The sequence below is a fragment of the Bombus pascuorum genome, chromosome 14, assembly GCF_905332965.1.
Source record: "Bombus pascuorum chromosome 14, iyBomPasc1.1, whole genome shotgun sequence".
Lineage (NCBI taxonomy): Eukaryota > Metazoa > Arthropoda > Insecta > Hymenoptera > Apidae > Bombus > Bombus pascuorum.
Window position 1 is genome coordinate 2,214,117 of NC_083501.1, and position 27,256 is coordinate 2,241,372.

The window sequence follows — 27,256 nt, forward strand, 5'->3', positions numbered from 1 at the left end:
ATTAACTCATAAAAGATATAACTTAAAAGATATAAAAGATATAACTCAACTTAAAAAGATTAACTTATAAGCTGGCACCCCGCTGGGGGTAGCCACCCACGTGCTAGATTTATTTTATTTTATTTTTTTTATTTACCAATGAGATATAATACTTTACCAAATGTCCTTCAGGACAAATTGTAAAAACCAAAATAAAATAAAAAAAAAACGTTGTATTGACACTTTGAATGAGTAAACTGATCTGGAACGTGTAGCGCAACTGCAAAATAAGTCAAACCGAGGAAGCTTATCTAGTATGCAACGAATAAGCAATGCAAAATAATGTAGAAGATAAAAAGAAACTACATCGGTATAAATTTGTATATTTTATTCGAATTATACTGTCATACTATTGTCTAAATTACGGTACCAATGGCATTAACGTGAGTGATTGTCTAAGTTGCGGTACAGCATGTCTATTACTATCTTCGAAGTATGCTCCCATTATTAAATTAAAAGATACGCGATCGATAAGATTTTGCGCGACAGCGATTTCTTTCCGACTTCTGCCACTGTTTCGTAATTTATTCGCTATGTGTTCCCCGTAAACTAAAAATTCATCTCGTTCTGTACTAATTTCTGTCTTTATACGTTTTATAGTTTCCCTCTCATCGCCGATGGTGTTCTTAACGCAATTTATTTTCGGAACCTGGATCTCGGAAGTGCCGTGCTCATACCTGGATTTTCTCTGTAGAAGACCGCTTTTACAGAGAAAGAGTCCACGTTACTCGATAGTTTATCCTCTTGAACCTTGTTCTTTTATAAACAGCAATAATGGTATTCTAACTATTCTAGGAAGAAGAGGCTTGTGACGGAAGAGGAGTAGGAAGAGATAACGCATATTTTGTTCTTGAAAAATTACGCGAATTCCTTTATCTTTCCAGTAGTTCAGTCGACATGAAATTACATATAAAAGGTAATTAAGATACACACAAAAAATAAGTAAAGAATTAGTAAAATAAATATCCCCAAACGTAAAATTCTTTCATTCCTTACCTTTATTTTACAAAAATCAAACTAATTAATTCTTACATAATAATGTCAGTTGAGTCAATACACATACTTCCACATTCTGCAGCTGAAACAACAATGGTTCGTATCCAAATCATGTTGCCCTCGGATAGGATCCACTTTTGTTCAAATTCTATGACTTTTTGTGTTCTCTCCGGAACTGACACATTAGATTGGCAATTTCTTTTTCCACTTCGCTGACGCTAATTTCGTACTTACTTGATAAATGCTCTATCGCGTCACTTTTTGCCTTTCGATCTCTATACTGTTCACTCTTTATATTCCATAAACACTCGTTTAACTGCAGATCCTTGATAAACGATAGAACCTTTTTATTCGTCCACATGATAAACTGTGTTCGCAGATACTTTGTAAAATGGTGGACCGTTTCCCTAGATACTACGTGCAATTGGTGCACCGTTTCCGTACATACTGAATGTACATGGTAGACTCTTTTCACAGATAGTCGGTCGTCATTTCCTTGCCCTGTATTTCCATCATAAACAAACCATTGTTTCAGCGACTGTGTACCGTTTACGAATTATACCGCTTCTGTATCCTGTTCGTGTACGCATGTTCGCAGAAACTTTACAGCTAAATCTGCCACACTGATGGGCGATGATCGTCCGTAGACGCGTATCGCAGCCAATCAGCGTCTGTCTATCAATGGATTTTCTACCAACAATAGATGCCGATTGGCTGAGACACGTGACTGCGGTTAGTTTTTTGTCGATGTAGATTTAGGTTAAGGTTAAGCCACGAACTTCGTCTAGGCTTAAGCCTAGTCCTGATGACAAACAATATTTTATCCCTAACCCCCATACATTGTTCGCGGACAAAAGTTGTGTACGCGTCTATGTACATCGTCCTAGCTGTCAACCTGCAATGTACGTAGACCGTTTACGGACAATGTGTGTTGGTCTAAACTGAACTTTATGAATAATTGTTTGCAGAGTCTTTACAGATTGTTTACAGACTGTATCGATTTGTAGGTAAAACTCACGTCCAGACTTGCGATAAAGTACCGTTGCCATTTTTAACGTCGAATTTCCAACGTAATATATGTATATTCCGTTGTTTTAACAAAATAGTGGTAACCTTTGCTCAAAAATAATGGTTTTCCGAGTCTCATATCTATATATATTCCAATCTATGTATATTATCACATGTATATTCAGTCGTAATACATATTCTGTTGCTTTGAAAAATAGTGGTATCCTTTGTACGAGAGTAGTGATTATTCCATGAGTCATATTTCTCAATGTATATACCTACATGTGTATTACTAAATGTATATATTGCACGCATATGTAAGTATACATCCGTGGAAAAATATCCATTCTGCTGATGCATGAAACATACGAATATGAGAATTATATAAAAAAGTATACAAGAAGGGAGAATGCAAGTAATAACGAAATATAAAAATACCGACACATTAGGATAAGATCTTTTATTTTCGAAATTTGCAATACGATTAATCCGGTTCTTAATCAGTTCTGATCAAACTTTGAATCGTATTGAATTCCATAAGTACAATTAATTCTAATTACGTACGAAACGTTCAACAATATTATTCTTTTCTTAAAAACTAATCAGTCATACTCCGTATACTCCTAAAAGTACTTCAGTCGTTACAGTCATGCAAATCAACGTAAGCGCTGAGCAGAGTTTCGTTAAAATTCATTTTCGGTATAATAAGCATGATTAGGAGAGAAAAAAGTTGCGAGCAAATTCGAAGAACGCGAGAGATTTGAAATGGCAGGCAATCGTTGTAAATATAAAGAGCTATGCGTATAATTTTCTCATATAACATAATCGATATTGAAGAGTACCGGTGTTATCGGCTTGAACGAAAGACTCTAGAGTGATTCAAACTCGTGGACGAATGCTTTAAACCAAAATTTGTAAACGATGAATCTATCAATTTAAAAACGATACAGCCATAAGAATTATCATGCGAAAAAAGGATGTAATTAAACTTTAGCTAATATATTATAGTAATATATTACTTAAAAAGTTTGATTACACGATATATTTCCTTAAAAGTATTATACAATATCCTAAATCTTATTTCACGATATGAGTAAAAATCTCGCACTACATAGTTAGAAAGATATTGTGCACCAGATGTATTGCTATTCTTTTGTAATTACGAAATGATCTCGCATTTTCTGTACTCTTGTTCCGCAACGCTTCGATCCTATCATAAACACGTTAAAACCCCTGAAACACTACTTCATCCAATACATCTTGTAGAAGAGTACTACGTTCGTCTGTTATAATATCGATTATTCTCCCAGGACTTATTGCTCGTTCTAACTCTCATCGTTCCGTATTTTAATCAATCCAATTAAACTTACTCGTATCGTATTACGATATCGCTCGTCGTCTTTTCCTTTCTTCCTATGTAGATGAGTGCGATAATTCGATTAATTTGAAATTATTGGCGTGTTTTACTTGATATATTCCATCTGCTCTACGTCATTCCCTTAATATTCTATCGTGTTACTCTATCGTGGTATCACGTTATACTTTTATTTTTAGAGAGTTTGTTCGTTAAAAGTTTGGAGCGTATGCAGTGGCAAATTAAGCTTGACGCTGATAACACTATAAACGTCGATCCTCGGAACGCTATAGTAAACTAATAGAATTGCATAACGTACATTTGTCGCTATGCAAATAAACTGCGATAGAAATTTTAACTTGGCTAAAACGATATTTGTCGAATATTCTTTTCGCTCGAGTTCTAGAATATTCCTACGTTTTCTATTGAAACAATTGAATCCAACGAGACTCTCTTACCACAGGAGTATTTTAATTATGACATTATGAAATTAATACAACTCACCACGTGATACAATTCACATCACATGATAGATTACCCAAAGCGTATCTAATAATCTGAATATTAATTTCCTATTGGTTTAACAAACATCACTTTAGCCAGACAACGCCTTTAAAAATTTAATTTAGCTCAAGGGCTCCAAAACGATTGTCAGCTTCAGGCCTCCAAAGACTTAAATTCGCCACGAATAGCTAAACATCGTACAATGTTTAAAAATGAAATAATGCTTTGCTATCAAATATATGAACTTACCAAAAAGTATGATTCTTTGAGAGCTGGGAGTTTTTCGATGATGTAGTCGAACAATATGGAAATTATCTTATTTTTAATAAACTAGCATCAGTTGCTACTAGTTAATTAGTAGTAGTTGAATTTAATCAATATTCTAATTAAAAGTCCAATTCAAAAAATTACTAATAAATAAACTGTCTTCGATATCGTGATAAAACGAAGAAAGAATATTTGTTTTTATTTTCCAATAATTTCCATGATTGTATTAAGATTAATTACCTTTAATAATATATACGTTAAAATAAGAGTATATATGTAAAGTAGAAACATTACCTCATACTAAAAAAATGCGACCTCGAAGTATATATTCAGACTTTGAACTATTTTGTGATTGCAAATCGACTTGGACTTCTTAACGCCAGATTATTTAAAAAATAGACCGTCAAATCGCAATAGATCCGAGTTTGGTAAACAGAAAAACTCGCTCATACATTCATTTGCATATCTCATAGAACATTCAGGATATCATGCCGCTCTGGTTTACAAAAATAAACTTTATATGTAGCGTTTGCATATGGAAAAAAGAACGATATAAAAAACGACTTCTTTTTTTTTACTTTTTTATCATAAAGAAGGACAAATTGCAAAGAACCAACAAATAAAACACGAACGCAACAAATAAAGCATGATCTCATCGAACAGCCAGGAGCGGTTTACCATGACGCTAATGGCACCTATATGCATCGGGACCTAGAACACTACCAGCTTGTCAGAAAGATCGATAAATGATTATTAGAATTATATAAAATACATTTGCTAGCGTGCAAAGACTGGAATAAAAATTTTTGCTTGTCCCGAATGTTCGGATGCCCATCAAGCACTCGAGTTCTGAAAGATTCTTGCGTTTTCTAAAATACGTGAAAAACAATCGGATCCAATGAGACTCGTTTACCATTAAGTTTTGAAACGCTGTTTTAGACTGGCCATTGCAGTGTGCGTATTTCGATTAGTACATACAAAGTCAATAATCACCATCTAAATGAATATATTTTGACACATTAGCCAAAGGATCTCTAAAGGTAAATATTAATTTCCTACTAGTTTGACAAACGTCCATCTAGCCAGGCTACGCTTTCTTAAATTTGGTTTAGCATAGAAATCCTAACATAATTATTAGCTTCGCGCCACTAAAAAGGGAATGAAATACGTCACTGCGAGCAGCATGATCTGTGAACATCCGTCGCTAAGAAACAAACATACTCGTAAGCGTAGGATTAACAAGGTTAGCGTATCTACGACTTCTAGGTTTTTATGCGCGTGCATTCTCGTGTAATGATAGATAACTCCGTCCCACGTTATTCCTAAATTATTCTAAAACGCCTTGCCGTAAGATTTAAATGTCCATCTGAAATCCGAAGTTATTTCCCCTCTATCGAACGGCAGTTGTTTTTCTATTATTCTTTTCTCTCGATCGATTTCACATATCATAGCACAGCCTCCGTAGCGTGCCCACTTAATCGACTAGTCACGTCTATTTGATGCATCTTGTTTTACAGTATTGTTTATTTGTTTAATCAATTTTCGCGTAGTGTGCATGCTACTAAATTGTCTTATTTCCCTTCATCGTGCCCGTTGTTCGATGTTCGACCGCACTGATACACGCAGCTCTTCAGCAAAAACTCTCTGCCTCTTTTTCTTTATCCCGATCGCGTTGATAACATCACATCGAGATTAGGATCGAGTTAGTCGCCGGTATTCTCTTGTGACCTCTATATTACGCCCGTCCCGCGATCCGGGCAAATCGATGCGGCAATGTGACCAGCCAATTAAGAGGGAAAGTTCAACGATAAGCCTTGGCTCTTTCTGCCCAGGCAAATAAGTCCACGCTGGGGATCGCTTCAAACATCGTACAGGATCGCAACTCGTTTCTGATGAAAAATGTAAAAAATGCATATGTTACTTGTTTGTCGATCGTTGCACAAGCTAAACTCCAGACTTTGACAATTTGTTATTCTTTTACGACATTATCCTAAATTCGTAAAGTATACTTAGTAAAATAATTGGATATCAACTTACCCTGCTTGTGGTCGGAGGAATACATTCGGTTGCATTTCTGTGATGTTGTTACCATTATCGCAAAATATTCTTGCTAATGTTACATTGCGTATTTCTGCCAATTGTTCTGTAACACAAATTTCATCGTACTTAGAATTTATCCTTTTATAATTATATCAAGCGTTAACGATGATTTCAGAAAAATGATTTCTTACCAACTGTGAAAGGTTGTGGCTGATTTGCAGAATCGTAGAAATATCTGTCGGTGCGACGAGTTCTGGAAAATTGTTCGGAGATCAAACAACGGAAAGTTAGACCTAATAACCCGTCTTCCGTTGGTCTCTCAGCCATACCCCCAATGATAAGATCAACGTCATCTGGATGGGCGTAAATTGTACGCAATTTCTTCGTCATCTGTTAACAAAATAAACGACAAATATTTAAAAAGTTCAAGTAATTTAGAAGTTGAAATATTTCTTCTCTTTTTTCTTCTTTTGCCAAAAGATTTTATATTTAGAAAAATTTCATTAAGATAACGAATATATGCGAAGCGTAAAAATTTTGCTGGCGTATTTACCTCCATTGGAATGTAATCTAGGAAATCATCGAAACTCTTCGCAGCTGGAAGGCCGCAATATTTGCGATAATGATTATATCCGGGTAAACCGTGATCACGGCCACGCTGAATATCCAAGCTGATAGCATCTAAACCTAGGCTGTCCTGATTTGTAGCGAACAGTTTACTTGTTATCTACAAAAGACGAATAATTTGTTCTTATTGACTCCGTTTTGTACATCGAATTTTCGGCTTTGGATAGTTAATTTTTATTGTTTTAAAATCGATGGTTAGATCGACTAGACTAGTGGAAGAGCGCATACTCACGTCTTCAATTATGCTAATATCCATCTTCTGACTAGTCTGAGTAGCCATACCACGCAGTAAACCATCGAATATTTCATGCGACTCGATTATATTTGGTTTATAAAAATATTCCGCCAATGAAACTGTTTTGTTGATCTGCCGTTTATTGTCTGTCAAGCTGTAACATAAAACCGTAAATAAAACCGTTAACATGCTTGTTATATCTTGACTCTGATAAAATATTACTACATTAAGTATTTAATGATCCTTTTATCTCCAACTAGTTCCTTATCGTTAACTAGCTACGTTTTCTGGTATTCGCTATTTTCCTATATCTACATATCTGCGCAATAAACAATATAATCGCTTAACGAGTAGGACGTAGATCCCGCTACATTAGAATAACTAATGGTGTTCGACCGTTCACGGAGAGACGCGATCGCGAAGAAACGCGCCAACGAGAGTCGTAAATTCCCGTTACGATTTGATAATCGACGCCACGAATTGGTCGGTCCCCTATTTCAGTTAGGATGATAGAGGTGGTTGAACTGATGACCGATCAATAAACGGAAAACCAGTCAAGAGATGGTGACTGATCTAAGTATGAAAAACCAGTAAAGTTCGGTGACGATGTTGTCGCGGAGGAAAGCTACTGGTGGCTGTGTCTAGCGTAGGGACCATCACCAACTGTCATTGCTTCTAATTGAATAAGAAAAAGGCTGGTGGGTATGGAAGGGTGCTGGTCGCCCAGAATCAAAGGTCGCCCGTGAATGGTATTGTACATAGGAAAACCGCATTCCCGTGTTTTCTCGGAATGGACAATAAATCTAACGAATACTTCAATTTAAAAGACACTTGTGTGGTCTGAAGGACCTTAACTATAAAAATGCGAAGATTTATGATAAAGTCCTTAAGATTATCGAGGTTCCGCAATCTGCCAACCATCTTGGTCGCGGTATGAGATGTGGTTTGTGTAGAGAGTCACCGGACGTAACAAATGATGAAACGTTTCAATTTCTTAACCGAAGCATAATATTTGTTCTTGGATTCATGGATCTGAATAATTTAATCGGCATCATACGAACGACGATTACACATTCGATTCATTTTAAAATACAATATCGACTCACCTGATCTTTCCTTGCAACAAGGAATTCATAAAACGCAAAGCTGCTGTCGCGACTTCGTTACTGACTGCTGGCTCATCCTCGGAGTTGTAGTTACGGCTGTAGCTATTTCCAATGGCGAGACCAATCGCCCGAGTGTACCTCTTGCCCAGTAATATCGGCAGCCACTCTTTATACGTGATATGCTGAATTTCAGCAATTACTATACGTCTGGCTTCCTGATACAGCGTCTCGTCCGACCAGTGAGGATTCAACTCGGCGAGTTTTTTGGCGATTCTGTTGTGTTCACGGTGCCAGATAGTGTGTATCGCAGCAAGTTGTGGATGCGTATTTACACGATTATCACCTATAGCGAAGAAGTATTTTAGTAGTAGAAGTACTTTACAAAATATTTAGTTCCGTCACATGATCGATACTGATTGTACGAACGATTCGTTATTATTTTTTATCGCAAATCAAATACAAAGTACGAATAATTACCAGAATCGTAACACCCATCCTTGCATTCTGAAGAGTCTTCGGCAATTGGCAAGAAATCGTGGTCGTTGCCCCTGTGAACGCGCAGCCGACCTCCTTCGAACTCACGAAGCTCGCGAGATTTCTTCAACGTAGAACCATAGATCGTAGAACCATCCAAGAAATGACTCGCTTGATTCATCTATCATTGAAAATCACACTGTTGTATCTGGTACGTTCTAACGTTAACGATTTCTGTACAGTGTTTAATGGAAAAGTTAATTTACCTGTTCTATAGGCCCGAAAGTACAATCTGACTTAAGGACCGGCAACGATCGCACGTAATTCATGCATCGTACGTAATGTTGGCCATAGACGGGATCTCGATCGGGTACCATAATCGCGGAACAATCGGGATGCATGTATCGAGGAGACAAGGCATTTCCGTCTGATCGACAGCATGAGATCGGTTTTCCCGACGATACTGTAAATAACAATAAATCAAATGAGAACTTAAACGAATATTTCCAGTTATAAAAAATACATGCGTTTAGTCTGAGAGTTAGAGATTTACCATAACTAAGAATATATTGCAATTTTAAGATTAATAGAACATAATAGAATGGATATTAACATATAATACGTATTACGGTGTTTTCAGTGCGGTATACATTAATACATCGAGCTTATCGATTAATCTCATGTTAGTCTCGTTGATGCGAGGTACACTGCTTTGTAATTTCCTCCTGCCGTTTTAAAACTCGATTTCCTAATCTTATAGAGCTTTATGCTAGGTCTTAGGTCTTCATGCTTTTACAATTGCTTCGTCTGAAATATCGCTGAAACACTTACCCATCTTACGCATTGGAGTATGCGAAATATCATTCGCGATAAATTGCGCCCATTGCACTACCGTCAACGTTCTGCTGACATCCGATTGATCGTTGGGTGTCGATAAAGCCACGCTTACGCTTCTGGCACCTGGCAGCGGCTTTCTCATTTGTCCCATGCGTCTCGGTTCTTGAATTCCTGGTCGCCAAATGAAGCATTAGCCTCGCGTTTTTTCCCGCGATATGTCGTCAAATCGGAGTAATACCACAGTTACGTTTCGCAAAAATGATGTTCAAATGTACCAACCGGCACCGATATCGTACAAATTTGCTCGTTTCTGTTCGGACAGTATCGGTCGACGAACAACAAAGTCGAAACGATGAAATAGTTGGAATCGAGACATTACGATTACTCCGATTTCGACAAGGTTTTGCATGTGAGCTTCGCCTATGCATGTGAAAATAGTGTTCGTACAGCGCGAGAGCGAGAGACAATTCGCGACTGATTTAACAATGCCTGATTCTGTATACCGAAATCGAGCTTTCAAATCCCTGCATACGAGAATCCCAAGCCTAACCGCGCCTATAAAACCTGCCTCAACTTGCGACCAATTCGTCAGAGACCAATCAGTACATGACATCATGGAGTCTTCTGTCTACCGATCTGTTCAACGATAATTGCTTTTCAAACGCGAACCGTTCCACCAGAATGTCCGTTTGTTTCTTCGTTTTCGTTATCACGCACGTCCCAGCCCTGATTGGTCCCTGGATCTACTAAGATGCGGCAGCTCTCGCGCTGCAGAGCAGCAGTACAAAATACTTGTCTTCTACTTATTTTGCTCGACATGACGTTCTGATGCGTTATCGACGAAAACACGCGCGCTGAGAACGAATTAAAAAAGAAAAACCGGCTCACATTCGATTCTCTGTTACGACTACTGATTCTTTAGTTTTGCTTATTTATTGTTCTTAAAACGATCACGTCGAGAACGCTCGCAGAAGGAATCAAGTGACTTATCTAGGTGATAGGCTGATGAAGGTGCCCAAGTGAGAAAATCAAACTGGGAGCGATCGTCTCAACGTCCTATCGTGCTTTCTGTATACCGCGTATCTCTTAGCTCTTTGACGCGCGATACATCGTGTCCATATTCTTTACGTCTTTAGATAAAAACTTTGATAAATACTAAGATCGTCAACAATACGTTCGATATACTACGTTTCACCCTATCGCAAGATCCTAGAACCGCGAATGACTCCCAATTCTCATTCGCTTGTCTCGGACACCTTTAACGAGACCCGTATACCGCAATCAACAGAAAATATTTGAACTAGTGTTACAATAATAAATATGATACATTATTAGGTATATCCGAATTAGATTACATACACATTCTACTGCTGGATAGAATCTCCCGACCGGGGCACCCTATTGTAGGCAGTATTATTCACTGCTACACTCAGGCATTTTATGCTCTATGTGCCTTATCGCACAACAACTGTAATGCAAATCACAGAATATAATTTGTTAAGCCAATCGACGAACGTTTTTTTTTTTTTTTCTGTTTTCCATCCATTAGCGCCCAAGGATCAGAGAGTGTGTTCGTTTTCATATTTACATATATACAAATGAGATACAATATATAGATTCTTTAAGCTTTGCTTTGCGTCTGTCATCTGTGTGATAAATATGTATGCGTGTATGATTCTCCTGTTTCGTTGTTTGTGATCGTATATAATTGTGCAAGGTGTCATTGTGAGGACTAGGTGGGTTAGTAGGTCGAGGCTGGTAACTCGCGTGCACCACCACGCAATTTGTAACGATTTCCAGTCGTCAACGGGAAACGGTCGCCCGTTTTCCTTCGTTTCATCACAGAGTTTACCAATTTGTCGACTTTGCTCGACATCAACGGCCGACGAATGAAAGGAAGAGTTTTGACAATGCAACGAACATGAGATGCGATGATACCATTCTACGTGTATTCTTGGTAAATGTAACGTGTCTTGTCTAAAAAGCGAGCAATTATGCAAGAAGCCTGTTTGAAACCAACGTATAATTGACAGTCCTGTGGTCGATCGAAATTCAATTGATTGTGGCGAAATTTTTAATTCGCCCTAAGAATTATATAAGGAAGTCCAGTGTAATGTCCAAGGTGTCCTAGAATTATCGTCGTAAAATTAATCAATATTACTTATATGGAAATATAAGAGCAACGTCCTTGAATTATTCTGCAGAAACGCGTAACGGCGAAGGTTCGAGTACAGCGAAGCGAGATGTACAAGGTACTTCGCGTGTCCATATTACGTACGTCTCCCGTCTCTTCTTGGTAAGCCTCGAGAATTTATCGTATTACCGTTCCTGTTCGTACTATTCTATTAGACGTTTATACTACCGTGTTCCGAAAATAGGAAAAATTACGAGAGACATAGGTTTGCCATGTTCGAAGTTTACCGCGCTACATGAAATATTCAGTATTGTAACGAATATGACAAAAGCGTAGACCTTTGGAAGAAGGAATTTTTTTAGAAATTCTCGTACGCTTTGTACGTACATTAATGCGTTCCAGAAATACGAAGTCACGCTCCGATTTTATCTCAAGTTTTGACTATTTTTCTTCTAACAAAAGGTACCTCCTTTAGACATATAGATATCGTTAACGATACGACAAATGTTTCGGACAGAAGCTAAATGACTTTAAAATAATTTTTGCTAAATTTCTCCAGCTACGTACGTACATAGATGCGTGGAGGATATACAATTGTGCACGCGTAAAAGAAACTTTACTCAAGTGTAACAGCCAAAATTGTAAGTTTTCGTACATTTTTTGTCTACGATATACGAATAAAAGAATCAGTCGTTAAAAGCTTCGTTGATCCAAAGTATAATTTTCTTCGGAAATTCTACCAACACAGCGACTTTTGTCCGTAAAATATTCAATTTTCGAACGCATTTGCAGAAAACAGTTCGCTCGACGCAAATTGCTTTAAGCGAAGCGTTCGCGCATTATCTTTTATTGCTTTCTTGCAGTATCGTACAATTTGCGTATTATTGCGCGAAAGTATTAAAATATTTCTAATTTGTTTATACGTATGACTGTAACAATGTAAAGTGAAAGTCAAGTCGATAGGCAGACAGAAATAAAGATATACTAAAACATTTCTAGGACACCCTGTACACGTTCCAGCGTTACAGCCAAAGTGCACAGTTTCGTCTTCTCTGGACGTTCGTAAAGATGATCGGATATGCGACACGTGCACAGGGAACGATACATCCCACGACGCAACAGATGAAAGTGACACATTCCGCAAGACGAAAGATGTAAATGCCACATTTCGCAAACACAAAAGATGAAAACGACACATCCCACGTCGCAAGATGCGTGTCCAGCTTATATAATATGTATAATTGGCTAACTGCATCTCGCGTTTATGCAGACAAATACTACTCCGTTTCGTTGGTAAGATTAATGGAAGCGACTGCGTACAATTGGAAAACGTGGTCGAAAGTATTCTTGGATCGTCGGCCGTTTCGACGCATACCAGATACAAAATGAGATCGTCTCTCGAAGAATCTACCACGAGAAAACCGGCAACGAGAAGAAACGATCATATAGATAGACGACAGAGGAATCAGGACGGATACGTGAGAGGAGAACAAGGAAGCGCCAAGCGACCAGAGGCTGCAAATAATTGTACCATTATTATTCCACACAAATAACGACGAGAGGCCACGAAACACGGTATGGTGAAGCCAAAATATATCTCGAACCGTTCTTTTGTCTATTTCCGTTTATCTCGTCCGTTCGAAAGCCCGAGCAGCGTACGAATGTTAAAGACAAGAGAAAAGGACGCGTCTCGCGCTAATAACCGAAATCGCGAGAGCCAATCGAAAAACCGACGATTTAAAGAAGACCGGCGTAACAATTCGAACGTAGCGGCGATCCCGATCGTACGAAATTCTCGCGACTTTCCATCGCACAAAATGGGGACGATATATAACGAAATATGATAGACAAGTCCTTCTATTTCTTTTTTTTTTTTTTCTTTCTCTACTGATAGTCACGTGGTAGGAAAAATCCTTACCATCAAAATATTGGGGGAAGAGAATTCTGGTGTACGCGGTCATCGCACTACCCCAGCTTGGATTTTCGACGTTGTTGCAAGCACCGTCGATGCTTCGGTACTTGGCCGTGAGATCGCAAATCGGTTGTCGCAACGTCGGACAAGCCGAGTCCAACGAAGTCCCCTGGAGCGACAACGTTGATATATAACGAGCGCAATCATCTTTCTCCAAACCAAATCTGTAACAAACGCCAGTTGTTTCTTATAAATATATCAAGTACGCGATAGTAGAATGTGGACAGACGTCCACGGACTTGATTACTATCCGTCATAATAACATGCTATTAAACCAGATATTATCCTCTATAATTTATAGAATGCTTAAGGTATTACCATTATTAATCTTTGTAATAGGACAGACAACGTTCTATCGAAGATTTCGTTCAGAGCTATGTTGTGGTAATATTCAGGCGAATTCTTGCGAGCTTAATATTATAATGATACGTAATACATTAACCCTTTGCGATCCTACGTCGAGCTGACCTCGATACTCTATTTCGTTCGATTCTAATTATAATTTAACATAGAGAGCGAACCCTTAATCCTTACGCGTCGTAAATTAATCAGGCAATTGAGATAAAACGTGAAATGCAAATTGGATCACAAAGGGGTAAAGACGTGTAAATTACATTAAAGATAGTTCTTCACTCAAGAATTGGATTCACTCGGCGAGAATAAGTTTTAAACTTTATATCAGAGTATCTTAATCGATATAGTATGTAACAATTTTCTTGCAAATTAACAATGTTGATTGTAAAAAGGCCAAGGAACTTAACCCCTGCTTGAATTCTCCCGTTAATGTTATGTTCAAGTACATAGAGATTTACTCGAAACGTTTCATATTACATGGAATAAAAATAGAAATCAATTTTTTTCGGTAACTGCCATTTTCATATTTTTCTTTCTTGTTGCATTCAAAGAAAATACGTTTAAGGACAAAATTACACCTGCATCTTCTTAAAGTCAATGTTCAGATTAATATGCATCGTATAAAGATCAGCGATGTTAGGTGAATTTACAATAATAAGATTAAAAGTGCACAAAAAATTGAGAGAAATGTGAACGTTCTGCTGATATTCAAATTAAAAAGTATTTGCAGTCATAGCTATTCCAATTCTCTTTAAAGATGAAGAATGGACTGCCGTTCGGAGTTCAGAAGATGGTTTCAAAGCATTGCGTAAATATCATTGGTTTCTTCGTTCGAAACCATCTTCTGATATCTCCATAGTAAGCAACTTTCCGAATGATCTTTTTATTGTGCAAAAAGGCATTCTTATTAATACGACGTTGCAAGCAGAGTATCAAAATAAAATAAGACTCGGATTAATAGTTTAATTGCAAATACAATGAGAACTTTCGTTAGAAGACCAAGCAATAAACGATACAAATTTACTAGTATTTTGTTAGTAGTTTTCAATAGAAAAATTGTAGCGAGAAATTCTTCGATTATACTAAGAAGAATTCATATCTTTAGCTTTTACACCACTTGGTATTGCACCGTTTCGATAGTAATACAAATTACGACAGTAATACTTGATTTGATCGTATTACGATCTGAAAATACGATACAGGAAGATGTTATTTATTTTACTTACTATGCAAAATAAAAAGTTATTTTGAGATATCCCACTGGACTTATTTCGATCTCGAACTATGGTGTATAGAATATTTTATGTTTACTTTGCATCCCAGATAATGGGTATGTATTCAATGAAACGAAATGCAAACAATTACCGTACATAGATAGCAGAGTAAAATTCGATATTCAATAAACCATGTATACCATATGTATATACCAAGTGTTCAAACAGTACGAAACCATTTTCCTTCTAAAAATAGTCTTCCTTTTGCACAATTTCCTCCTTTTTCCAGATAATATAGCAAATACAGTGATTCTTTACGAACGAAATCCACTTTAACGAAAGGTTCAGCGTTGAAAAGTAACGAGCAGCGGATATAATGGCTGAAGGCAAAAAATAAGTTTAACGTGTTTGGAAAAACCAATGTTTAAATAAAAGTTTCAGAGATCGAAACAACGATGTAAAATTTCAGCTCCAGCTAAACGTCCTACGCAACGACTTGACTCGAACCTCGCTCGAAAAATGTGCGGAAGATCGACTCGTTGGATCTTACCTTTCAAACTGCCAGAGGCGTCGACCGGTCGATAGACACCGAACAAAAACAAAGCCGCAATTTATCTAGAGGTAACGTTTCAAATACTTTTCAACGCTGAATTCATGCATAAGTGGATTTTCACCAGTAATGAAACATCCTGCAGAGTCGTAACAGTCAATCGAAAGGAGTTTTGACCTAAGAGGTGTATGTTACCTGCGACAGTTCTGATGAAGGAGATAGGACGAAGCTTTCATCGCCACAATGGCGTCGAGGCCTCTCTCGAAAGCATCCTCGGAAGGATATGAATCAAGGAATTGTTTTCCAGCCGGCGTGTGAGCCATCAATTCGACGCCAGCATTCGCGATATTCCTTTCGAGGGTGCTCATACGATCGATCAAGCTTTGCGCGAAAGTGATCGAGTTGTTCAAGACCGCCTCGTCAATGTGAGGGTAACGTCGATTATGGAAACGACCTGTGTCTACGACGCCGCCCTCGTAAGGGTCGTTCGACATCGGCAAACCTGAAAGGATACCTTTAAAAACGTCGGTGAAATGGGTTCAGTCAATTCAACTGTGTTGGTCGCGACTTAACGGGTCGAAGCTTTAATTTAAAGTGCAAGATTTTCAACGAATTTCTTATCGAAGACACATAAGGAGGAAAAGTACATTGTATATTTCTCTTGTATTTTGTCTTTTTCTGTAGAATTTTGCAAATATAATAAACTACGTAGGTATAATCGTTAGAGAGGCTGTTTATGTTCTGATAATATTTACGTGTGGTATGATCGTGTATCTTCTTTTTTGTAATCGTGAAGAGATCTAATGTAGAAGATACGAATGTTATAGAAACAATTCTTTCTTGATAAAATATTATATTACATAAAAAAGATTGGAATAGCGAAGTTGAGTAATCTTTAATTTTTCAAAGGTTTTCTAAATAGTTAACATTTAGACGTATACACTATAAAACACGTATAAATTGATTTCCTCATGTAACTTTTATGTATAGACTCGATAGAATCTCAAACTGTAAAACACGGATATAATTTACTGTGATTATTGTGTTCAGTATGTATTTGTTTAGAGATAGAGAAGAAGGATAGAATCGTTATTTGTTAAAATGCTTATAAATTTATTTTAAAAAGAAAGTTCGTTAAAACCAATAAAAAGCGTTGCAACTGCTTGATAATAGTAACTTCGTAAATGCATATTAAAACGTCATAAGTAATTTTATATAAGAAAAATTATGAAGACAATGGTTAAAAATGTTTAAGTATTAAATTTAATGTACGTTGAACTAAACATTTGTCTGTAATAATTGATCTTACCTAAAAATGAAATATTTGATCGAACAGTAATAGCTGTAAAATTATTAAATACAACTCTGTACTTATGTTTCGATAATGTTTCAAAAATGCACTTCACAACAGCATTGATCAATTTTGTTAAAATATATTTACAAGACATTCGCCTATGGGCTTAGGTGGGCTAAGTATAGTCGTACTGCTCGATGTTGGCGATAATCGAGGACAAAAATCACCACCGAAGGTTATTGGTTACTCGATCGAAGGATCAAAATTTTCTTCGTCGACGAAAAGAACAAAAGGTAGAAAAAAAGCTGTGGATGACCTACCTGTGTAACTGGCAAGGTAGTTCTGCACAGACATCGGCAATTTATAGGCACCGATCGCGTGCGAATTTCCAAGGAATCCCATGGTTTGCAGAGAGACCCAGAGAATCGCCAAGGTAGCCACGGAACCCGCCATTAGTCCTCCAGCTGCACAGAACCAAACGATCTTTCGTCATTTATTTGCTACAAAAACATTCTTGACCGATGATTCAACGCATAAACGATCGTATTTACAAAACTAACTGAAAACACTGATTTTTTTATCGCGAAAATACGTTGTAAAGTGGTCAATAGAGTAATTTCGTGCAACAGGGTGTTTACACTTGGAGCAATAAATCTCGTTTATTGGAATAGCTTAATAGCTTAAGGTTCGTTGCAGAGATTAATTGATCGATTGGTTGAAACGGCTCTGGCAAATTGCCGTTCTTATGAGATTGTCACTTTCCAGTTCTTCTATATTTGGTAGACGTGATTCGATTGAACGTATACTTTCAGCTTGACAATCGTACGTCGAGATTGCGCGCGGATATTTTCTGCGCGATATAAAGACCGATGTCGTCAAAAATAAATTGAATTCGCAAAATATATTAATGACTACAGTTTTAGAAATTATTTACTTCGTCTCTTCGTTTTTCTATTTTTTTTTGTTTAAGATAAGGAAATAAAGATTGAAGGGGCATTGACGTCATTGATAGCGAGGTTATCAAAAGATGTACGCCGCTTAATTCTGCGTAAACACGTAAGCACGAAGTGAAACTCGAAGCTGTCGGCATAATTATAGAATGTTATTTTCTATATTAATTTCCAGTTGTTATGAGCTCCAATGAGCGTCTTTTTTTTTATAACATATGATAAGAGACCGAAATTAGACGTGAAAACTTGATTATCAAATATACTGTAAATATCAAGCAAAATAGGTGACACGAATAAAATAATCTCGATATGCTACCAATTCTGTGGCTCAAATAGTTTCAAGTTTAGAACTTAGAGAACTGGAAGCTATTATTTACCACCGAAACCTCGAGGTTCGATCTGCCTGTCGAATTAAAACGCTCGAAGATCCTATCGATTAAAAAAATTAAATTGTAAATCCGTTTTATTTAAGATTACTTTGTGTCTACTATTGCTCTATATAATCGCTACGATTTACTCGTAAACGTATAAATAGGTGTAAAAAATTAAAGAGAAAAACAAATCATTATCAGATTTCTTATCATCGCCACGATGATGTACATACAGTTTTCGCTTACAAGAAAATATAAACAAAAAACGATAGTAATTCTCGAAATGTTACTTACTACTTTTGAAATGAACCGTGCAAACACCTTCCTGACGAAACCATAAATAATTGCGTAAGACGACTGGTTACTTCGAAATATACAGATTTCCTAAGAATCAAAGTCTTCTAATTTATTTAAGTTCATCAAACTCGTTGAAACGTTCGCTATTTCGACTAGCGGTAATTTTCAAAGAAAAGAACGAAACACGCGCACTGCTGCCTCTATTGTCAATTTTGTTCGCTTTACTATTCACATAAAATCGATGCATCGACCGTCTAGGCGGCTTGTTTTCGTAGAACTACCATTGGAACATTTTTTTCTTTTCTATTTATACCATAGAGAAGATCGACGTGTAAGATTTATGTGGTTGATTATACGTTTATCAGGAAAGTGTAGGTTCGAGATTCGTGAGATAAATACGGCGTTTATTTTCCAGTGGAGCATTTTTCATGCCACGTTATTTCCAAGACTACGCAGTCCGATTTTTAATTGCACAGTTTCTACGTTCTTGATACTTCCTTGACTTTAACGACGCTTCATAATCGACATACATACGAAACAAGAATCGCAAATCTGTGGCGCTTTTATTCTATTTGCGTCTCGTACTTTGCTAATACATTTTCACAGCTTGGTCATTACACATCCTATTATTTCTCATTTTTTCATTTATCTTCCTGCCGTTTCGTAATCTACAGGTGATCCGACTCGAACGAAAATAGAATCCGAGCAGCGTGTTACGATTATAACGCTTCCAAATTGTTATAATTGCGACTACAATAGAACAGTGCTGGGATGATGACATTGATAACATTACCGATCAATGATTCATTCACGATTGGCTACGTGATTAGCATAATATGCAAATACAAAACGTTAAAACGATAAGTGTACAAACGTGGTCGTACAGAATCGCGTATGTATACAGGTAGAAATTTTGGCAATTATTCAGAAGTATTATCGCCTCACCGATTTGATGATTTTTTAATATGTTCCAAAGATCAACGTCTTCAACAATTTTTTCTCGCACATTAATTCCCCACTCAGCCTTAGTTTCCGAGATATTCATGAAAATATTTTTGCGTTGTACCCTTGATGCGCGTTGGATGTCGCTTAGGTTTGGGTTAGACTTATCTACGGACGTAATTACATATACACATTATGTGCCTGGGTCGCGATGAATTTACATATCTCAAGTTTCAATTTGTGAAAAGCAGATAAGAAAGAAATGCGACTGTAGTTGATGTTGGCTCGTACCTAACCCAGACTTAATTCAATATAGATCATTATGCTGGCTAGCAGTTAGAAAAGTTTCGATGTAATTTCCATCCAGTAATTTCAAGTGAAAGAAAGAAGCTCGATGACCTCTATTGATTTAGGTTTAGGTTAAACCTTTTACTCCGCTCGAATATCTATTATGCGTAACTATGAATTTTCTCTTGACTCATTCTGTGTTTACAGATTGAAACGCGAGATTGTAAACCCATGGCGTTGTAAATACGTAATATAATCATGCCGGTATATACGTAAGTCTAATCGAGACCCTAAACGGCACTCAACGCGCATCAAAGTAAAGATATCAAAAATATTTTCATGTATATGTGGAAAGTTGTTGAAAATGTTGATTTCTACGACATATTCAAGAATCGTGAAAGTCGGTGAGGTGAGAGGACTTTTAAACAATTATAGAATTTTTTTTTAATAATTTATAGATACTTTAAATGTTTGCGCGCTTTCGAGATTTTCGTCCTAATATTTATGTATCTCTTAAAAAAACAGAAAAAGTTCTATAACCGCACACTGATCTCGAGAAAGACGAAGAAACATCTCAAAACAAATAAAAATCTAAAATTATTCCTTTCGATTTTGACTGTCCAACGCGTGCGCGACAATAAATTGTATTTTACGTATAACGTTTAAAAAGCAAAAGATCGTGTTGAAGTTAAACGTTAAACCAATTATCCAATGTATTTTTTATTTCATATCTTCGAAGTAAGTATTTTTATGTCAATGTGTATTTACTAATACCTAAACAATACATTCTCCAAGAATACTTGTACTATATCTTTTATGATATATTGGAACAAAGTGTATTTTTCAACTTACTGATATCGCTGCTATCATCAAGATATCAATTATCCTAGAATGGAATTAACCATTGTAAAACCAGAGCGGAATTTACCATTCTAATACATAATACGTATATTACTCGATGTTAGATGCGGCAGCTGTACTATGTATATAAATTGCACACAATAAGCACGATCAATAATAAACAACACGCACCGATGAAACGTATCTGTTTGTTATACTTGTAGCGACAACACGGAAAAATTTGAACGATTATAAAAATAAAAGGAAATATATGAAATTTATCATTTTTCGTAGAACATTGATAGAAAGATAGATATTGACACGATGAATTACTTTCATAGGTATGTATCTACTTGATTTTTGTCTTCTTATTCAGATCATACGGATGCTAATTCACGCATTTGCGTAGACAACTTGCACGGTTTTCACTTTCACTTTATACTTCACGGTTCTAACGTCTGGCTCTGACTACTCTTGTATAGCAACAACTACTTTTTCTAGGACAGCCGCAGCTGGAAAGATTGAAATAACACGTTCCGTGTACGAAGAAGGTGTAAAAAATGTAGAATAAAGGTTAACCATCTTCTCGTGCGAATGCCTGAACGCCTTAAGTCTTTCATAAACAATTGATAGATAAAAGTAAATTTTCTCTGAAGAAAGAAGACAAATATTGAACTTTCGTGACTGTGAATGAGCTACATTACAAATTCTATTTTCTTGTTCTACCACACGTTGGACATAGGAAAAATATATGATTGGGATGAATGGGTACGAAGAAATGGAAACCAAATCCTATTTCTAAGCCAAAATAAACTAAGATACATACATCGGACATAAATTTTAAGCGTTAGATATAATTGGTACCGATTCAATTTCGATATCTCGCTTCTCTTTCAGGAAATAGCAATCTTTTACTGGAACAACGTTATAAATAAGCGTAAATTCAGTATTTTCCAGAATGAACGATCTAGGTGTTTCTTTAAGATAGAATTCCAAAAATAGTTTAGCCTAAATACCATAATCCACGTGAAAGAGCAGTGAAAAATCTGAAATCAGCGATCTTCTTTCTCGCTACTATCGCTAATACTGTTCGCTAGTATCGTCATTTCGTAAAACGTAAGTAAAATATCAAAGTTTCGAGAAAAGTATCTCCGTCATACGTATACATCCAAATTATTATCTAATCGCCTCTATTTTCCTGTTCGTGCCAATGTAAACTCTGAAAACTGTACCATGGACCATGTACCATGGTACTTCTGAAAGAAACTATACTCGATCCTCTTCCTTCCCTTCTATCTCACTCTCTAAACGTAAATATATCCTTATCATTAAAATAACTTTTCAACGAAAGTAATCGGGTTTAAATTTAGCATGATCATAGTACAGGATGATTCGTTCGAAGCTACGCACCCTGATCGTCACTCTCGCCCTCGCGAGAACGAAAATAGAGTCGAACTCGGAAATGCTGTTTGGAATCGAACCACCCTGTATCCCCGCGTTTCGATTCGCAACACGGAACCGAAAACTGACTCACGAGCCAGATACGATTATGTAGACTCACCTTTCGTTCTTTTCATCGGTTACCTCGACCTTTAGGAAAATTTCGCGAGATATTTATAACTCGCGAGAAGCCTCGTGTTCCAGTAAAACGCGATCTCCACGCCTGTTTCCCGTCAAACGTTTTAAAATCGAATCTCGTTACGTCATGGCGTGTTACAGCGAGTAAATATTAGAAATATCTGACAATAATTGCATTATAACGAACCATAAGCTCTATGCATACAGTTACTGTTTTGTTATTAAGTAATTTAAATTAATTCCTTAGATGGTATTGTATAACGCATTTGAGATAACTCGTTTGTATTGCTCGACACATCGAATCCAGCGTATTCTACGACGTATCCAGTGTAATGAATATTGAACGAAGACTGGCACAAATATTTTTCTTATATGCAAATTACTGAACCGAACCATCCATCATATTCTCTTTATTTATTCCTTTTCCTTCTTTTATCATACTTCGAAAAAGCTTGTAATTCGATCACTATTAAACTATAAAATATAGAATATGTTGAAAATTAGAAGCTCCAAAGATAAACGAACAAACAAATGCGATGCCTACTTGATATTACAATATCTTGCGATTATTCGTGTCACGTAAAGCCTCAATCATGTAATTACTTGACGATTCGTTCATTAAACGCAATAAAAATTATCTTCGCTTGCTTGAAATATTCGTAGCGGATTTTTCACATTTTTTACTATCTACAATTACTATAATCGCCCATTAAACAAGATATTGTAAGTTTACCTTGTATGAATTGTATTGCACGTGTATTTAGATTTCTATATAATCTAAAGATATTTGTTCTTCTGAAGAGAGCACTTCTTATTCCTATACAGATAAGAACTACGTATTATCCAAATAAAAAAAATGTCTAAAGCTTGAGAAAAAGATCAAGTCAAACAAACGATTCCATGAAGTAGATTACGATTGGAATAGATCTCACATTTTAATGATATCAACAGGGAAATATGCAGGATAATTTAAAATAATAATTCGTAAGATTCGTATGAATAGTTACGTACTATCGCTGACTAGCTTTTGAATATTAACATTAAGAGAAATTAATTTTCAGAATCATTGAAAATTTCTAAAAAAAAAAAGCAATGGAAAAATACATACCCAGACGAATAAAAACAAGTCATAGGTCACGTGGTGAAGACCACCTGTTAAGATATTCTTTTCATTGCATGTTTGTATATCGCATTGAAATTGCTTGGCTACATATTTACTAATGCAAAATGAACGTCAGGTGTATTTCAAAATTTTTTGTTTAAATATCTTCTCCTATATACTTCTTTCATATTTCAAATTATATTCTTGCACATGTGTATATATAATAATGACAGCTGCACATATTTTTCATTTCAAATGTTATTAATTTATGTGGTCTATACGTTGTAAAATTAATATTCAAAACATTTGTCTTTGCTACTACTTCATACCAAAATAGATATTCAAAATAGATAAAATATTTAGTCGTTTCTACAGTGTATCTTGTAAAAATATTTTGCAAATTTTTCACGTTACTCCGCATTTCTTTTACCACATTTTCCTGTTATCCAACAGTGTACACCGATAAATTTCTTGATACGTATTTTATTTTTCTGCAAAATTATTTTCACTTTCTAAAAATAACACGGCAATTCGCTTCTCGGCTGAGTGTTCCATTTAATGGTAACATGTCACTTCTTTTATTACGTCTAAACTAGTTAAACAGATAATTAAAAAAATGGTTAAATGGTTAGTTAATTTTAAAACAGTTCAATAATTGGATAATTTTAAAACAGATAGTCAAATGATCGTAATAGAATATGTTATATCTCATACTGAATTAAGCAAAAAGTTTCAATTTTATTGCGCAATTAGTCACAATATTTTCCCGCGAGTGAATCATGCGAGTCAAAGATCTTATTTTCTACGTCATATTTCGTATTACGTTAAAATCCTACAGCCATAACATTGATAAACAATCGAGTGTTTTAAAAATTTGTAGCTTGACCTAGATAACACTGCTGATAAGAGCAATCAATATTACTATTCATTTTCATCCAACAGGCTTACGTCTTAATACGTATTTGACATATTCTAGATAAATTGATATTCCATTTTTACTTGTTATAATAATGTAAGTCATACTGATAATCAATTTATCATTTTGGTGACTTGCATTCAATAATATGATGGCAGTGACTGTTAAAATAATGTAAGCACAAGAGCAATTTCCTAGAAAATAAGCAATTACATTCTACGTAAATGCCATATTGCTAACAACTATGTTTCAAACCGTAAAAATTATCTACACTGGTTACGCCTGTCTGAATTTCTTCACGCAACAAGCATACTGAGGTCATAATTTGAAACTTTAAGTAAGAGCATCGATTGATTTAGCCGCAGCTAAGATGTATGCGCTTTGGTCATCGGTATCTCCTTTTAGATTTGCGGAAATTTCTGTTTCGGCGTTCAAAAGCGGTGTATGTTTCTATGTTGTACTTCCAAGCCTGGTTAATTTTATGACCTTGCTATGTACATACAGGTATCTATTACCGATAGTACCTAAAATGTTATTTACAATTTTTGTTCGTTTTTGCACTAAAAGCCGCAAAAGAAACACTAAGAGCCATAAAAATTTCTTACATGTAGTACAATACGTAATATGTATGTATATCGGCTGATAAGAATCATTTATGATGGTCGGATATCAAAAATGTGAGTAACACAACATTACCAGACACGTGATCCATAGGCTTCTCCAATCCATGCATCGTATAGGCCCAACGATTGTTGTCGGCCGGCACAACGAGGAACATTTTCAACACGCAAAAGCGGGACAGCTGTGTTCGCGTTAGAAACGATATTTCCCACACATTCAACGCGAATCTTTGGTAATTCTCGCGCCAACACGAATCCGATTAATTAATCGACGAATTGAAAATATTTATCTTTCGATGAGGTGTCAAATTCAACGAATTGGAACGATTTCTTTCATAAACTTTCTACGATAGATGCTCGTTGAAAGCTGCTCGTACAGGTGCGTTCACCTCTGATAACTCACACGAGTGAAAAAAATATTTGCGGACGCGCTGCGCTCACGAAAACTAGCCGCTGAAGATGAACCGAAGATTGAACGGTATCCAAGTTAGCGAAGGAAACTGAACGCGAGCACGACACCGCGCTGCAGACTGCAGAATTCTCTCTATCGTCTCTCTCTTTTCTATGTTCCCCCCTCTCTTGTGCCCGCTTACCACATTCAGAATCTTACACACTCTCACGGTGTTCCATCTTTCTCATTCACGCTACATACAAACGTCTCTCTCTCTCTCGCTCCTTCGGAGTTTCTATACGTTGGGCTGCACGAGAACGTTTCTTACAGTGGACTAATCTGAAGTAAGAAAGTAACGCATCTAGTTAAACGCTTGTCTTGCTCCGAAGTTCATATATTTATGGGAATTTTGTCCTTTTTTCCTTCACGAAGCGTTCTATACTCTCGCAACAAGTTCGTACTATTTCCGTTTCACTCGCTCGTACAGGCGCGCGTCTCTATCTTGTTTGCTCGTTCAAGTGCGTGCATCAAGGTGTGTACACACTGATAAGATGACTGCACTATGCAAGTTTGTACTACTAAAAATAGTATAAATTATAAATCAAAAATCTTCTCATGCTCTATGATGCTATTAGTTAGAACGCATAATTATATCCCGTTTAATGTCTTGTGCGATAGATAATGCAGGATTGTTTGCGCGTTATGTAACTGCGCATGTACCTTCACGGCAAATTCATGGCATCCTCCTCTTACACTCAGCAGCTTATGTGGCTTTTTTGCTTTTTTCATTCTGCGTTCCATGCATTCGCACTGTCTTACTCTCACCTCCGTTGGTATCCCGCACACGTTTACTCTATATACGTCTTTATATGTCTCTTTTTTTCCTAAGAAAAATTTTGTGCTCCTACTATCTTCCTTTACCTTAGCGACCTTCGCAACATCTCTCTTGTATACAAAACCGTGCATAAATCTCTTTCCATCCTCCCTTAACCCCTTTCTCGCTCTCTCTCTCTCTCTCTCTCTCTCTCCCTTGCTCCCTTCCCATACACATGCGTGCGCGCAGACGGCACACGTACGATAACACAACCTTCCACATTTTATCATGCTTCCACTCGTTCGCTTGTGTACTTCGATTTCTCTCTTACGGACGGTACATACAAGCGATGATGACTCCCACTACTGCTATACCTGCGCTCATCTATCTGCACGTTGCATATTTCCATCTTTGTTTAATTACAATCTCTAGATTTTTCTATTCCTTTCTCCCTCGTACATACATTACGGTACAACATGAATTTTCCGTCTTCGTTTTGCTAGCGCTAGTCATTCTCTTGATTTTACGACTTGCCCGTGCAAGTGTGTATGTGTTTACTCGCTCGCTCGTTCATTCGCCAGACCCCACTATCAGGATAGGGTCACCTTATTCGGTCGAAGAAAAAGACTTCTATCACTCGATGAACACGTGCTCGTTCGGCTTCCCCACCGCTCGTTTCTCGTTGCATGCCAACTCGTAAGCGTGTTCCAGCCGTTCCAGGTTATCGCTGGCCGATTCTTCGTCGCATGATTTTCTGTTTACTAAACGGGGATGTGGAAACACGTGTTCCGTATGATATGACGTCTTCGAAAAATGATACGAATCCCTAATAATTGAGAATATTCTCGCGTGTCATCGATCGATGTTGGGTACGTAAGTAATGTAGTGATAATCGATATCTTTCTTGTTTCGTGAAATTCAGAGCGGTTTCACGTGGTCGCTGTTATTGCGAGTTCTCGAGTTTCAGCTTAGCCGAAACACTCGAGTTTTTACAAACCTAATAGTTTATCGGTTCTTGTTTGAAAACAGAGTCGTGAAAAATTACAACTTCCATAAATTATCTTTCAACATGACACGAAATCAAAAGCTCGCGCTCGTAAATGTTTGTTAGTATGCTTTCAATTTGCACGAAAATACCGTTA

General features: G+C 36.7%; 1 protein-coding gene across 5 annotated transcripts in view; it reads right to left on the bottom strand.

The window, feature by feature from the left end:
• Positions 1 to 2,488: 2,488 nt before the first annotated feature.
• The window catches only part of LOC132914247 (peroxidase-like), a 33,817-nt gene continuing 9,049 nt past the window's right edge, over positions 2,489 to 27,256 (bottom strand). For 2 of the 5 annotated variants that reach the window (XM_060973194.1, XM_060973192.1), the window contains exons 2-14: positions 17,326 to 17,469; positions 15,907 to 16,225; positions 13,540 to 13,757; positions 9,482 to 9,658; positions 8,917 to 9,113; positions 8,654 to 8,831; positions 8,177 to 8,519; positions 7,068 to 7,224; positions 6,762 to 6,935; positions 6,400 to 6,598; positions 6,206 to 6,311; positions 3,895 to 6,057; positions 2,489 to 3,848 (exon numbers count right to left, since the gene is read on the bottom strand). In XM_060973194.1, the coding sequence (XP_060829177.1) occupies positions 5,970 to 6,057; positions 6,206 to 6,311; positions 6,400 to 6,598; positions 6,762 to 6,935; positions 7,068 to 7,224; positions 8,177 to 8,519; positions 8,654 to 8,831; positions 8,917 to 9,113; positions 9,482 to 9,658; positions 13,540 to 13,757; positions 15,907 to 16,225; positions 17,326 to 17,458 (2,289 nt within the window). In that variant the 5' untranslated portion in view covers positions 17,459 to 17,469 and the 3' untranslated portion in view covers positions 2,489 to 3,848; positions 3,895 to 5,969. Of the gene's footprint in view, positions 3,849 to 3,894; positions 6,058 to 6,205; positions 6,312 to 6,399; positions 6,599 to 6,761; positions 6,936 to 7,067; positions 7,225 to 8,176; positions 8,520 to 8,653; positions 8,832 to 8,916; positions 9,114 to 9,481; positions 9,659 to 13,539; positions 13,758 to 15,906; positions 16,226 to 17,325; positions 17,470 to 18,620; positions 18,641 to 24,985; positions 25,444 to 27,256 lie in introns of those variants that run through there. The other 3 variants (XM_060973193.1, XM_060973191.1, XM_060973195.1) reach the window with 3 other exon arrangements.